This window comes from Planococcus citri, chromosome 1 (genome assembly GCF_950023065.1).
Source record: "Planococcus citri chromosome 1, ihPlaCitr1.1, whole genome shotgun sequence".
Taxonomy (NCBI): Eukaryota; Metazoa; Arthropoda; class Insecta; order Hemiptera; family Pseudococcidae; genus Planococcus; species Planococcus citri.
The window spans coordinates 57,686,311-57,702,049 of NC_088677.1; the positions used below are offsets into that span (position 1 = coordinate 57,686,311).

General features: G+C 33.4%; 1 protein-coding gene across 4 annotated transcripts in view; it reads left to right on the forward strand.

Annotated features, from left to right (window-relative positions):
* The window catches only part of LOC135833021 (uncharacterized), a 238,517-nt gene that overhangs the window by 208,483 nt on the left and 14,295 nt on the right, over positions 1 to 15,739 (forward strand). For all 4 annotated transcript variants that reach the window (XM_065346621.1, XM_065346622.1, XM_065346618.1 and 1 more), the window contains one exon: positions 6,359 to 6,459. In XM_065346621.1, the coding sequence (XP_065202693.1) occupies positions 6,359 to 6,459 (101 nt within the window). The remainder of the gene's footprint in view (positions 1 to 6,358; positions 6,460 to 15,739) is intronic.

Sequence of the window (15,739 nt, forward strand, 5' to 3'; positions counted from 1 at the left end):
GGTACCTTAGACGACGATTGTACAGATTTCTTTCTTTCTTTCTTTTATTTCTGTCTTTTTTTTTTCGTTTCATTTTTGTACCTTCAACGCTCGAACGCGTTTGATAGAGAAAAAAGAAGTAATCGAGTGAAAAATCAATCGAGGCAATTTTACTGGGAGTTTTTTCACTGTGTGTTGCTGCTAATCTGTTGATAGAGATGGACATTTTTATCAAAAGGGGTCTTTTAATTACGATTTTGTATCGTGTCAGTGGTGCGAATTATGTTTCGAGTGTTTTGGTCGTAAGATGTGATTTGAGACAATGAAACTTCGGGGATGGTACTCAAATTTTTCTCCAAAAAAGTAACTCATGTTACCAGAAATTTGATTAAAAAATTTTTAATGTCAAAAATTTTCTTGTGGAAAGACCTTCCGAAGGGATGACTAATGACGCAAATCGTAGCCCTCTAGTCTTTTTTAAATGCTGCTGTGGATTACTCGATGACCCCGATACCTACCAAAATGGAACTTTTTCCTATACTTGGGGGTTTTGATAGGGTTTTTGGTGATATCATAAAAATCAGTGTTGTCACTTTTTTTTGTCCGAAAAATTAGCTCGAAAAGTTTCAAAACGTAGTTTTCATACGGTTCCGACTTCCAAAAATTTTGAAAAAAATATACCTATTATGGACAACGTTTCATGCTGAACAACATATTAAAAAATTGGGATTGCATTATTTTGTGAAGCCGATTTTATAAAATTGAAAGTTTGCGAAAAAATGCGATTTTTTAATTTAAAACATGAAAAAAAATGTTGATTGGTGAGGTTGACCCGTTTGACCCCTATTTTTACGTATCCGTTGAAGAAATTGAAAAACTTTTTTCTTTCTATAAAATAAACCCATCACAAAAAAATCAAAATTCGAAAAATGAACGAATTGAGTGTAATTTTCATCAACTTTTTCATGAAATACCTACGTCAGCAAGAAGTCAAAATAAGACAACAGAATAAATTTAAACTTTTTTTGATATTTGGAATTGAAAATTGAATTTTTTTGAATTTTGATTTTTTTGTGATGAGTTTATTTCATCGAGTGGAAGAGTTTTTCCAACTTGTTCAACGAATATGTAAAAATAGGGGTCAAATATGTCAATTTCACCAATCGAAACTTTTTTTCATGTTTTATCCGAAAATCGCATTTTTTCGCAAACTTTTAATTTTTTTTATAAAATGTATCAACTTTACGAAATGAATGCCATCCCAATTTTTTTAATTACAATGTTGTTTCTGCATGAAAAGTTGTCCCTAATATATTATTTTTTTCAGAATTTTGAGAGGTGGAACGATATGAAAACTATGTTTTGAAACAGTAATAATGAACAATTTCAAAAACAGAAAAAACAAATGAGCCCGAGCAAAGCGAGGGCAAAAGCTTTTGAAAAAAATACGAATTTTGAGGATAGATTGTCTGGTGGTTTAGTCAGTAAATCAACAATTTTGCCGGCAAATTCCTATCAAAAGTGGTCAATTTAAAATTTTCAAAAATCACAAAATCAGTATCAAACGCTTTACCGACGACATGCCTACTTGGTTCACAAAAATTTACAGAGAAATCGCAAAAATTAGGGCCTGAAATCCATTTTTCTAATCTTGATTTACTATGCATTAAAAATTCATAACTCAAAAGGGGCCTCTTTTCACTAGAGGGCGCATTATCCACCCAGAGAACTTATTTCTTTTGGGGCTCACTTGAGCATATAGCATCAGAGAACTCTGTTGAACACATAGGCAAATACTCAACGAATAAAATATGTAGGTATGTAGATGTACATAATGAATAATGTTGTATTGTTGCATTAATTATGGTAGTGTACGACACCCATTGTGTTGTGGTTATTTCTTTTTTTTTTGTTGCTCTAAATAGATTTTTTGTCTACCAAACTTTAACTTAAGGGGCCTCAAATTCTACTGGGGGCCCCAACATTGCAAGGGCCCCTATTGCAGCCGCAATAGCGCAATATCTACGTGGGCACCACTGTTTGAAACCTTAAATCATCGCAAATTTAATTTTTTTTCTCATGGCAGCACGTTTGTTTTTCTGAAATACTGAAACCAACTTCGAGACTTTGGAACAGATTTCTCAATTTAGACTGCACCAAACCTAAGCGAGAAAATAATTTAAGACAGAAATCCGAAATTTTTTTGGTACTCTATACCCCCTCCCTCGCATCCCTTAAAAGTGACGAGGTGAAAATTGAACTTTTCTTTGGCGCTTTCGATTATTATGTAGTTGTCAGACTCTCTTCCTCGGTTCCCACCGCCATCATTTTTCTTTGAAAAATTTTTGTTTGATACCTGTAATGGTTATGAATTATTTTGACGTTTCATTTACTTACATGCCTATTTTCTAAATAAGTACGTTGGTGTTACTGTATACTATAAGAACAAAAATTCTTAAGAGATTTTCATTTGAAGGCTCAACAAAGAACCATGAATATTTCTTGAGCTATAAGTTAAGTACCGAAACAAAATTTAAATATCGTAAATCAACATTTCAAGTCTAAAAAGACATTAAAGTTTTCGTTTCAAATTTTTTTCTGAAGCATTCAGAAAAGCTTCACGATGTTCCTTTACAGTTCTCAAAAGGTATTGCTGCTGTTGTTTATTTCGTGTGATTTTCCCATTGTACCTACTTTTCCAATAACCTTAATCCTCGTTCGGCGATATCATTGACAGCTTTCGGGCGCTTAAAAACGATTGATTCGACTTCCATGTTGAACAGGGGGTTTCTAAAAAGCTTGTATTTGCACTCTTCATCCGTGAGAGAGAATTCAAATTGGCCTGAGAGTCGAAATCTTCCATGTTGAATAAATGAAGAAATTACAGAAATATTATCAATGGTGGAGACGCTAATTTACGAAACCCCTGTTCAAGAAGAACCCGAACCTACCCCTTCTCGAAAATCAAATTGCGATAAAAGCGACGATACAGATTCATATTCAACTTAAGTATTATTTGATTTCGAATATCCTAACATGAGTATAGTAACATGCGATGAAATATTCGAAGAGAATTTTTTTAAATATTTATTTATAGTGTAGGCCATATTTCTATAGATACGTAAATACATTATACAAATTAAGTATACGTATAAGGCTCTACACGGAAAAAAAAGTATGGATAATTTTTACTACTCGTATTTCATACAGTAACCGGATCCCATTCAAAGTATTGTGATTTTTACTATGAGATTAGTAAATTTTACTATGAAGAGTAATAAATTTTACGTAATTCTAGGTAAAATGTATTTTTTTGGCTGAGTAAAAATCACTATCATTTTTGAATGGGATCCGGTTACTATACTGAAATAGTAATTTTTATTAATTTTTTTTTCCGTGTAGAAAATATTTGGGTTTAGGTATACATTCCGTTCTATTCAGTTAAAATTCGTGTACGATGACCGTATATTTGAAAAAAATCGCGTTCTCCGTTTAATTGGTGTTAAAATAGTTCAAAACTTCGTGTACGATGACCGTAGGTATATAAAACAAAAATCGCGGAAATATCACTATCTATTGCGTTTCACTTTCATTATTTTCAGAATTCGGTTCTTCCAGTAAAATTCCTTGTGCCGTACTGATCCTATTTTAATAACATCCTCGCTGCAAAAATTGCACAGTCGACTTCTCTATTCTGGAAAATATCATAACATTTTAATTAATTGAGTGAAATTTTTCCTACTCATAAAATATAGGTACTTACTATCTCCTCAGGAATATATATCCTGTATGGAATCATTCTGGCGGCATCACGTTCAGTGTTCACGTCCTCTGTCTCCCCTGCCCCTGCCATGCGATCCACGCCCACGATCGGAATATGATGGACGTGGACCGGCGGGCATGATGGGGTCTTGTAGTACTGGTATTGCGTGGATGGCAGCAGCTCTTGATGGATCAGGCCGAGCCGCAATCGCCGGTATCGGATCCGCCGGTGGTGGTATAATCGGAGCAGCCGGTGGACGGTTGTTTTGATTTCTCAGTTCTTGTAGTTCTATTAGGAATCATAAAAAGGAATATGGAAAGAACAATAAAATAATTAGAATAGGAATCATAAAAAGGAATATGAAAAGAACAATAAAATAATTAGAACTTCAATAATATAAATGCTTATTTGCTTCAAACAATTCGTCTGAAGATTCGGCGGAAGAAACTACTTCAATTGGGTCATCTTCATCACAAGATTCTTCATGTAATTCTGCAGCTTCGGCATTAAAAGAATTACTAATCATCCTATTCGTACCACGTAACACGTAACATTTTCACCGAATACAGCATTGTTATGACCACTGAGCGAAGAATCCACATCACACTGCATTAGATCATCAAAAAACGTCAATATCGCTGATGGAATATTTTGCTTTGAAAATCCCGAAGTATCTGTAGGGAGAAAATTTGGTGTGCCCAGTAAGCAGAAAATTAAACAGTACTTTTTTGTGAAGTCGCATTAGGAACTCGCCATTGCTGATACGATAATACTGCGTTGTTTTTATTTTGTCACACGCAGTTGTTGCAAAAAAGAACGAGCGTGTCGATTTTTTTGGTAGTAAGTTTTCAGGTGGTAATGCAGTATACTCGCAACACAATTTGCTCCTTTCCCAACGTCATCTGTTTCGTCTATTAGATAATTCTACTTGAAAAAAATAGTATATTACAACACAGTAGACGAAAGTGAATGATTTCTCATATTTACTCCCGTTTACCCACCGCGAAAATTTTTTCCTACTGTGATTGAAAAAATTCCTCTTTCCATCCCTAGGGATGGAAAAGAAATTCTTTTCCATCACACTGTGACGGAAAAGAATTTACATTGACTATATGTTCTAAATTCTTTTCCGTCACAGTGTGATGGAAAAGAATTCTTTTCCATCCCTAGAGATGGAAAAGGAATTTTTTCAATCAAAGTAGGAAAAAGTGTATTTTCGCGGTGTGTAAACGGGAGTAAAATGCTACATTTTCGTAGTATGTACAATGAAAAAAAAATAACAAGTATATTTGAAATAAGTACCAACTTGAACTTGTTGTTTTTCCTCTGTAATACTGAAGGCTGTGCATTTTTTTGATGTTTTGAAGTATGCCGAACCGGGCTGTTGCGGGCTAGTCGGATAATGCACGGTTTGGGCAAAATTAAACGACAGAACTACATCTGTTTTGTCAGTATTTTTGCACCAAGCTTGATGGTACGCTCGTTGATTGCCAGCTTTATGGAGATGATCAAGACATTCGTTCAGCTTTTGTTCACTTTCAATACCTATCACGAATGTTTTTAGCTTGGGAAATCGCTATTGTGTTTCCTATAGAAAAAAATGATTTGATTTAATATCAACATTTTTATTACTAGGTATGAAGTAAGCAAACAATGACCTACTTACCACGACAAAAAACGTACAAATCTTTCTACCTCAAGAGCGTTAGTTGATTCAGAAAGCAATCTTTCGACTGAGGCGTTTCCGTAAGGTGAAAAAAAAACTAGTTTCAATAGGAGAGTGACATTTGGATACCTCAAATCTTTGGAGTTTGAAAACTTTAATTCCATAAAAGGTTTCCAAAAGCTAATGATGGATTCTGTCTCTAGTTCGTCTTTTCCTACTATTTTACGGTTTAAGGTATTGAGTAGTAGAATTTTTCTCGTTCGTTACTGAGCTGTATCAATTCATTTTTTAAAAAAATGAAAAAATGAAGTAGGTATAATACAACCGGTAAACAGGAAGCCCCATTTATGTATTATTTCTGTTCTGCTTCTTTCTTGATTTCACTGGGGCATACTCTCTAAATTTGAAACAGTCAATTTCACTGCTTAGCAGTCACGACATTTTGCCTTTTTAAAGCAGTAGTTTTTTTTTACTGCAAAACAGTGAAAAATTACTGAGTTGGTCAGTAAAAAATCATTTTGACTGACCAATTCAGTAATTTTTCACTGTTTTGCAGTAAAAAAAACTACTGCTTTAAAAAGGCAAAATGTCGTGACTGCTAAGCAGTGAAATTTGACTGCTTTAAATTTAGAGAGTATGAACCGAAATTTCTTTAGTGGTAGGGACTCGTTTGTATTCTTTTTAATTGGTAAATACTTACACACAGCTATATAATACATTTGTATTTTTTTCAAAAAAAAAAAGTTGATCCTTTACAAATTTCCCTCAAGGTTTTTTGTTTACCTACTACAGACTATGCCAAGACTTCAAAGAAAACCCACGCGATGGAAAACTGTTGTCTTTTTTTGACACGGTAGATCTGCAGATCTCATCTTCGCAGGAAAATTAATTTTTCACCCAATTATGCAAAAATGTAATTTAATTGTTTACTTGTTTATGTATTTGCGTAGGAAAAATGCATCAAATGCGGATCTCTTACTGTAAATTATGAAAAAGTTGATGTCGATTATAGACTGAAACATAATGATCTCCTGGCTAACATGGTTCATAGGTGAGTACATTTATTATTTAATTTACATTAATACATCTGTTTTATAATTACTTACACAAAATATGAGAGTTTCGGATTTTTGAAATTTTGATTGAAGTTTGCTGGGTACCTTTTCCCACCCCCACCCCATCATGCCATTGATGATGACAAAATATTTTGTCTCGAAAAAAAATCGTACTTCCACGAATTTCGAATAAAAACTTTTGATTCCATATAAACGCCTTCTATTATTCGGGCGCTCACAATTTTTTTCCATACAAATAATTATACGAGTACTATTTTTGGAATTTTTTCAAATTTTTCCTCCCATGGTAGGTCATCTTTAAAAGCTCAGAAAACTCTCAAAAATGTGTTTCTTCGATTTCGGTTCTATAGACACTGTGATAATGCAATGATGAACTTACGCTCTTATCAAGTTGACAAATCTTTCTCGTATATTATTTAATGAAGTAATGCAGAATTCGTGCATTTGTGATTTGACTTTTTTGTGTCATGATATGTGAGGGCACATACGAAAAGGGACGATACGACCAACAAAAAAAAAAGTTCCCTGAAATTGTTGTAGGAACTTTTTAAAGTGTTCCTGCAACAATTTCAGGGAACCTTTTTTTTTTTTTTTGGTCATTTGGACCCTTTTCGTATGCGCCCTCACATATGTGAAATTTAAAAAATAATAATTAAAGTAATCCTCATCTAAAAATGTTTTTAGAGTAAAAAATTGTGTGTTCGAATTAGGTTTGAACTTTTGAAGATATGACAATTTCAAATTTTCTCTTATCAATATCTCTCCCTTGGAGCTGAAAAATTGAAAGAATTCACGTAGCTACACTCATATCTCCTCTACAAGGTGTCCGGGAAGTGGTGAAGCAAAATTCAGATATGATATAACCGGGTACGAGTAAAAAAAAACGCAAGATGAAAAAGTTGTCTATTTTGAAAATTGAAGGGGCTACAAATAATTTTCAATTTCAAAAAATCGTGATGAAATTTTCTTATGATCATTTTTTTTCTTACTTTAGAATTTAAAAAGGTTTTGGAGCTCAAAAATTGTAAATTGAATGAAATTTTTAGTAAATCGAAAATTGTGGATCAAAAACTTTTTAAATTTTACGAGTTGGAAAAAAAAGATTATAACAAGATTTCAGAATTTGTCTATTTTTTGACGTAGTATTCATGTTTGCATTCATGTTTTTCAATTGAAAATCATTTGTAGCCCCTTCAATTTTAAAGATAGGCCACACTTTCATTTGACCTTTTTTCTTAGTCGTACCCGGTTGTATCCAAATCTGAAACTTTAACTACCATTCCCCGGACACCATGGTATGTAGATGCGTATTTTGGGTGAAATCTGCATTTCTTCGTTCAAAACTCATCGAAGTATGATTTTTGCCAGAAAATGTGTATTTTTCGTCATTGAAGGCATTGGAAGGTTTTTGTGGTGAAAAAGTGTTGGGTCTCCCACTCAGAAAAATACTACTAGTTTTTTTTTACTACATAGTATGTATTTTCATATTACTAGTTTTCTACTACTAGTGCAAAAACTAGTAGTACTACAGTAACACGAAAATACATGCTAGTAAAAAAAAAAAAAACTAGTAACTTATAAGTAGGTACATACTACTAGTTAAGATAGATGAATAAAAAACAAAAAAATGAAATTGATACTAAATGATTTAATGTATGTCTAAGTATGTACATTTATGTAGATACGAGTAAGTACATAACATTAATACAAATAAAAAACAAAATCAAGATTATACAGAGCATTATCATCACAAAGACCATTTTATTCTCAACCGTCTCTGGACATGTTGTTAAGTTTTTGGGTTATAACCATGGGTATTTTTTTAATTACGTCTTTGGAATCCCCGGATCTTGCAACCGTTTCTTCTATAAGTACATTGGAAAGTATTTCATTAATAATAAATTAATGTAAATCAAAGGAACATTTGATTATATGAAAAGTTAACTCACTTTTTAGGCGTTCAACTCGTAAGGGGTCCAGCTGTTTCTTTGTTCGTTGTTTTTGGAGGTCTTCGTCAAAATTTTGGTAGCACTTTGGTACTTTGCAGGTTAATGACGATGTTTTCAACTCCTCCTCGGAGAATAGTACCAACAGTGCTTCATTCACACACTTACTAACCGTTACTGTAGAACATCGGCTGAAATCCTGAACAAAAAACAATTGATTATATTGAATTTTTTTGGGTGGTACCCATACAATTGTATGTATTTAATCGAAATTTCAAAAATCCGAGGACAAGGGCATTTGAGTACTTTAGAGTCAAACCCAGAATTCTCCACTTTTCACCATTTTGAGAAAAACGCAAAAAACTGATGAAAGGTGGGAATCAGTAGTAGCAGGTTTCTGATCTCGCCTATATATAGTGCTTCGGGTAACTATCTAATTGACAAAAAAAAAAAAATTTTTCAAGTCTTTCCATAGCAGTAATTCACGATACCATTTTGGAGAATTCTGGTTTTGACTCCAAGTCTGTAAAAAATATTGAAAATACACGAAAATGCATGATAAAATGAGGGATAATTCTAGATTCAAGTCTGTTGAAAGTATCTCAAGGTTGTTTATAATCGACTAGAATGAAAAAAAAAATTTTTTTGAAGTATTTTTTTCAAAGTTTGACTCGAACCCGGTACTTTGGATCCCCTAACCATCATGGTATCGAATGGGGTAAAATGTTGAATGGCAATTGATGCGTACCTACTAACTGTACCCAAAACAACCATAATCTCATTTTTGAAAATTTTGGACATTTTTCGGAATTTGACTCTGACCCTGTACTTTGGACCCCCCTGACTGCGTCATTGTGTCAGATAGGTAAAAACGAAGAATGGCAATCGATGCGTACCTACTAACTGTACCCAAAACGATCATAACCTCATTTTTGAAAAATTTGGAGAATTCTGGGTTTGACTCTAAGGTACTCATTTGACCATTTTTACCCGAGGATACCACGTGTCTCCAAGAATGTATCCTTTCAAAAAGGTTCCATTTTCGAGACATTTTACAAAGCTGTAAGTACTCGTATTTCGTATATTAATTTGAATAAATGCTCGGGTATATGTACATATCAATTAAGACGAATACTTACCAAAAGAAAGAAACCTAGCAGCGCAGCACAACAAAGGAGGTGAAATGAAAACACGCTTTTGCGTTAAATTAAAGAGGAGACAACTTCGTTATGAAAAAGTTTCAGCCGTGAAATACCCGATAAATGAAGAGGATATTCGAACAATTTCATAAATGGTCGAGATTTTTGTTTAATTTTGTTTTAATTAATCGTCGAGTTAGAGTAAAACTTTTCGCTGGCTCGTTTTTCTTTACGCCGAGTTGAAACTTTGACGTTGTTGAACGCGCACATAGTGTACGTGAAAATGATAAAAGAGAGAAGTACCTAAAAAGAAAAAGTATAGAAAATGTTGCTAACGTAGGAAAAATGTTGATTTTAAATTTTAATTAAATCCTCGCTCGCGTTCTCCTGCAGATAAAGGGGGTAGGAGTGGTTTTTTTTTCGAAACACATGTTTTGTAAAACGAAAACGAAACTTTATAAATTCGCAGAGGCGCCAGGAGCTTTTATAGTATATCAACAGTTTGAAAATCGTTGGTATATATCTGCGAGATGATGTAGTTGAAGATGAGGCGGGGAAGGAGGGTGGGGTGTAAAGGTTTTTTTTTTCTTACTCGTCTTTCTCGCGTTTACACCTCTTGGCAGATAGATTTTCTTGAAACGAATCGCGAAAGAGAAACTTAGCCTTGGTTATAAATTACTCAGACGAAGGTGTTGATTTACTTTGCTTTGCTTGGAATGGCGATGCATTACAATGTAGTACGAGTAACAATGATAAAGCGAATACGCTGCTGAGGAAAAAATACCTAGAACGCGTGTGAAGTTAACGAAGTGAATGAAACGTTGTTACTTGTTACATCATTAAAGGATAATCTTTTGAAGTTTATTTTGTCGGGCGCACCACCGCGAATTAAACCAGGGTGAGGCATCGGCTTCGGCACAGAAGAGATGGAGAAATGTTTTTTCAAACGCGAGTAAAACCCCGTCACTTTGTCTGCACCCGCGCGCTCTTCGCATCCCTGTCTATTGGCGTTCGCCTCGCGTATCGAAACGACGATGAGGCAAAATTTCTCGTTAATTTCGGTATTTATAATTCGTTTAATTTAACCACCAACGAGACGGCTTTACTTTCGCGCCTAACGAGCGTGGCTGAGGATTATTTCGCGTAAACGAAAATAATAATATAAGCTAAATGCTGCGACTCGAGGTTCATATCTGTGTGGTTGATAAGTAAACGACGACGAAACGACGATAACCGTTCGGAATATCTAATTTTCTCACGTTTTTCTTCGAATATGTGTAATTGTATACCTGCCCTACACCTACGTGAAAATCGTGTGAAAATTGGATTCGAGGATGTACTTAATTTGAAATTTTCTAAAAAGGTCTTGAAATTGTGCGAGTGTTTCCTTTTCACAATGTACCTACGTTGGGGTAGTTTGTAATGGAATGTGTTATTGAATGGTCTAGGGTTTTGGTGGTGTTCTTGGTACGTGTACAGGGTGTTCTGTAGTGTTCGTGTCTTTTGAGAAGTGTGTCCAGTGTAGTAAAATTGGCTCAAAAATTTACATTTTATTTTCACGAATTGTTGGTGGAAATTTTGTTTTTCTACCTCTCTTTAAGATGCGCGAAATCAAAATAGCCCTACGTGGAGGCGAAGCTGAAATTGATCCAAAATTTCCAAATTTTGACTATCGTCAGCATTAAGATTTTTGAGAAGATTGGATTTCAATTTTACAGAACATTTTGCGAAAGAGGTTGTGGAGAGGGGTATGGAATTGGAATGTCTTCGGTCTTCGAAAATAAAAGAGACACGTGGGTAGTTCATTCCTTTTTTAAATATTCTGTTGCCGTATCAATCCTTTAACGCCGGAGAGAAATTCATAAAGTCACATTTTTGTATCAACTATACTGGGTGTCCCGAGAATCGTGTGCCAAAATTCAAGTAAGTAGTACTCGAGGAGACGAACAAAAAACTTCATCATGACTGGTTGCCTATCTTGCGAATTGAAGGAGCTATCTCAAAATTTACCAATTTTGGAAATATTATCAAAAATAAGGAAATGTTTGAATCATTCAAATGATGCCCATCCATTCCAGGGATGCTAACCTTAATGAAAAAAATGTCGGTTACGGTTAAATGTTACAATTTTTTTTCATGTTGATTATTTCGGTTACAATTTTGGTAAAAGTTGAAAGATGAATAAAGGTTACGGTTAAATGTTACAATTTTTTTTCATGTTGATTATTTCGGTTACAATTTTGGTAAAAGTTGAAAGATGAAAACTTGAAATTTTTAAAGCTAATTTTTCCACAGAAGTGCTGAAAAAACAACTGTGAGCAATGAAATAATTCTCCTTTATTTTTAGCACTAAATTTTTTGTTATTTTCAAAGTCCATGCAAGTGATTCTCAGCATATTGAAAGTTTGAATAATACGTTTTAAGAGTAATAAGCACTTTTTTGAAAGTTCAATCCATCATTCATCTTTGCTCCAATTTTTATTGTTTTCTTTCACAGATATTTTAAATCACAAAAATATACAATACAATTAAGGTTGTTCTTCATTATGTCTACCTTCAATATCAGAAAAATTAACCTGCACCGCTTCTGTAAGCTTCTTCAAGTGAAAATGAAGTTTTTGCACGTGAGCTCTATATCTTTTTATGACTGTTTAAAATTTTTCATTTTCCATATAAAATGAACACAAACCAAACAGTCTTAAGGCGAACCGAGTATGCAATTTAACGAACTACTTCGAGAATAAATTTCATATTTTTATATAAAACATTAAAAATTATTTTTGTTGAATCATACATTCATACTTTATCAAAAATACCATTACCAATGGTTAGGTCAAATTTAAGACCAAGCATCTGTCATAACGGAGCATTTTCTTTTTGATTAGTACAGTTCTATTTCAGCGTTACTATGGCGCTGATAATGAAGAATTTTATTTTTGAAAACTTCAACGATGGAATTATTTATATTTTTGATGAAACGAGCTACTAGCACAAGCCGATTGGAAAATATTGCCCAAAAAATAAAAATTTTGAAATGATTACAAAAATGATAAATTATAATAATTTATTAATTTTATTTATAAATATTGGTATTTTTTTCTAATGCCAATCAGAAAATTCTCAAAAATGGCAACACTACTTTATCATTCCTGAAACTGGGGAAATATTTTCAAGCCCAGTGGTGCCAATTTTGTGTCAATATTGCACATTTCAGAAAATCACTCAAATTTCAAAAGTTTTTGCCCATTTTTCTCGATCTCGAATTTTTGAATTGTCAATAATGACCAAAAACTTGACACCACTGCGTTCTAAAGTATTTCTTCAGCTTCAGAAATGATATCTTTCGAAATCTTAGCATGATTAGTGCAAAACAAAAAAACACGATTTTTTCGAAAAAATGCTCTTTGTAGAAACGAAACCTTGAAAAACTACAGGAAAAATTTTGGATCCTTGACTTGAACCATCACTTATCTACCGAGGTTTCAAATTTTAAAATTTACACTAATTTTTTTTTAAATACCATTTATTCTTGTTTCTAGGGGGCAGCGTTACAAACCGATTTTTCAAAAACTCCCTAGTTCAGCTTTAAAAAAATTCCCAGGTTTGGTGAAAAATCCCTAGTTTTTTTTTCATTATTTATGCCGTATAAAATTGCCAGGCGTATTGTTACCTCGATCTACAGTCTCTAACAAAACTTCGCATAGACCGCAGAGTAAAAAAAAACTGCATAAATTGTCAGAATTTACATAATAATTTTCCATGAGTTTTGGCCATTTTCTCAGGTTTTTTACTCTACGAAGCGTTTGTATAGAAATAGACTGTAGAGCGACTGAGTGAAGTACGAATACGAATTTCCTTGCTATATTTCGCTCGTCCTCTTGGTCTTCTTCTACGAGTTCTACGTTTATATTTTTTGGTTTAACTAATATCTTTCCATTTTTTAAATCATTTATCCAAATTTTCATCACGTTTTCATTTCTTTCATGTCTCGTGTGAAAAAGTCATCATTTTTTTATTACTTTTCATTGATTCATTTATCAAAAGTGGATAAAGCATGAAATTGAATGCGCAGTCAGCAGTCACAGAGCAGATCAGTGACATCTAAATGGGTAGCTGGATAGTTTTACTCAATCATTCAAATTTTATTTTTATTCATTTAATGCCTCGCAAGTTGATTTTTATATTTTTCCATCATTTTTCATGAAAATGCAACTAAAAAACATTTTTTTCCTAGAAAAATTCCCTAGATTTTCAAAAAAAACCTCAAAATTCCCTCAATCTAGGAACAAATCTATAGGGTTGGCAACACTGCTAGGGGAAAAAAGGTTTTTGTGAAAAAGTTCAGGCGATGATTTATCATACTATTGTATCACTAAGGAAGTGGGAACACCGTTTCTGATTTTTTTCTCTTTTTTAGGTCATTTTACACAATTTTTTAATCAACCCAAAATTGTATTATTTTTGTGAATATTGTTGGGAAAATCCCGGAAAGGTGAAAAAACATTCGGAGACGGCGAGTGATCACATACAGGGTGTCCGGGGAATGGTGGTACAAACTTCAGATTTGAATATAACCGGGTACGAGTAAAAAAAACACGAGTAGGTAAGATAAACAAGTTGCCTATTTTTAAAATTGAAGGGGCAAAATGCATTTTAAAAAACTAAGCGCCACAGTTTAATTTTGACCATGGGGGTCGGTAGTATGTACTTTAAACAAGCCATCAGCTATTCGCTGATTACAAGAGAGTTTTTGCTGTTTTCAAATTTATTTAAATGGATTTAATCGGAAATTCACAAAACAAAATACTAACTATATGTAGACATCAATACGGTTCAAACTTTAAAATTTTTACACTTCCAATTTTTGTCGATTCATCAACATTTTCTTCTTTGTCGTCAAGTAACTCGTCCTCATCTACCGTTCCAGCCATTATAACATCGTAAATTTTTCGCTTATATGTATACGTTTTCTTTTTGTTGCTAGCATTGCACTGTTCTCGTAAGAATTCAAACATAGCTCCAGTATTTCCATTTTCTATATCCATTTGTTTTATTATGTCTAAGAAAGTGTTGCGCAGCTTCGTTTTTAAAGTAACATCGGTTATCTGGTTGTAATGAGACTTCAACAATTCAAACAGTGGATCGTCGTCACCTGAAAGTGGTTCTTTATGAACCACTGACAATAATTGAGTCATTATTGGCGACTTTTGGGTCTCTTCGACGTCATTTTGGAAAGTGGTTTCCAAAAATTCGAAGAACCCGGCATCAGAATTTTTTGCATATTGCTTAGCATTTTAATAATTAAAATGCTACGACGACGTTGACGACGACGACGTTGACGACTATGAAAAAGTGATTACAATAGAGTTTTCTCGCGCTTCGCGCAAAAACTCTAAAAATGATGACTTATTGACTAACTTGCAAATTGAAGGGGCTACAAAAGATTTTCAATTTCAAAAAATTGCAATGAAAAAAATGAATGCGGAAATGAATACTAAGTACTTACGTCAAAAAATGAACAAATTTTGTTTAGATCATTTTTTTTTCTTACCCTAAGATTTAAACAATTTTGGAACTCGAAAATTCTAAATTTAATAAAATTCTTAGCAAATCAGAAATTGAGGTTCAAAAACTTTTTAAATTTTAAAGTAAGAAAAAAAATGACCGTAACAAAATTTGTTCATTTTTTGATGTATGTAGTAATTCATGTCCACATTCATTTTATTCATCACAATTTTTTGAAATTAAAAAATCATTTGAAGAAGAATTTCCAAAACGGCTTAATCAAGTTCAGTTTTACACTTTTCGAGATAATCGATAAAAACCTGGTAGATTTTACTATGTGATTTTCAATTCTGACGTGATAGTCTGGTTGCCTAGTACACCACTTACAGGAATATATCTTTTTCATACATTTCGTCAATATTGTGTCATTTACCACAAATGAACCAGGAAAGCAAGTACCTGGATGTAAGACGTTTTGGAAAATTTTTTATATTGAAAGTACATATGAATGGTGCTTTTCAAGAAGGTCCTATCGACCGATTGGACCTTTTTGAGGAGTTCATGAAATTTGAATCTCTTGACGTTTTCTACACAAGATGGTGCGAACCGCAGCGCTCCATGTGGTGTTGTTCACAAACAGCAGCTATATGAAGTTGGCTAGGAAA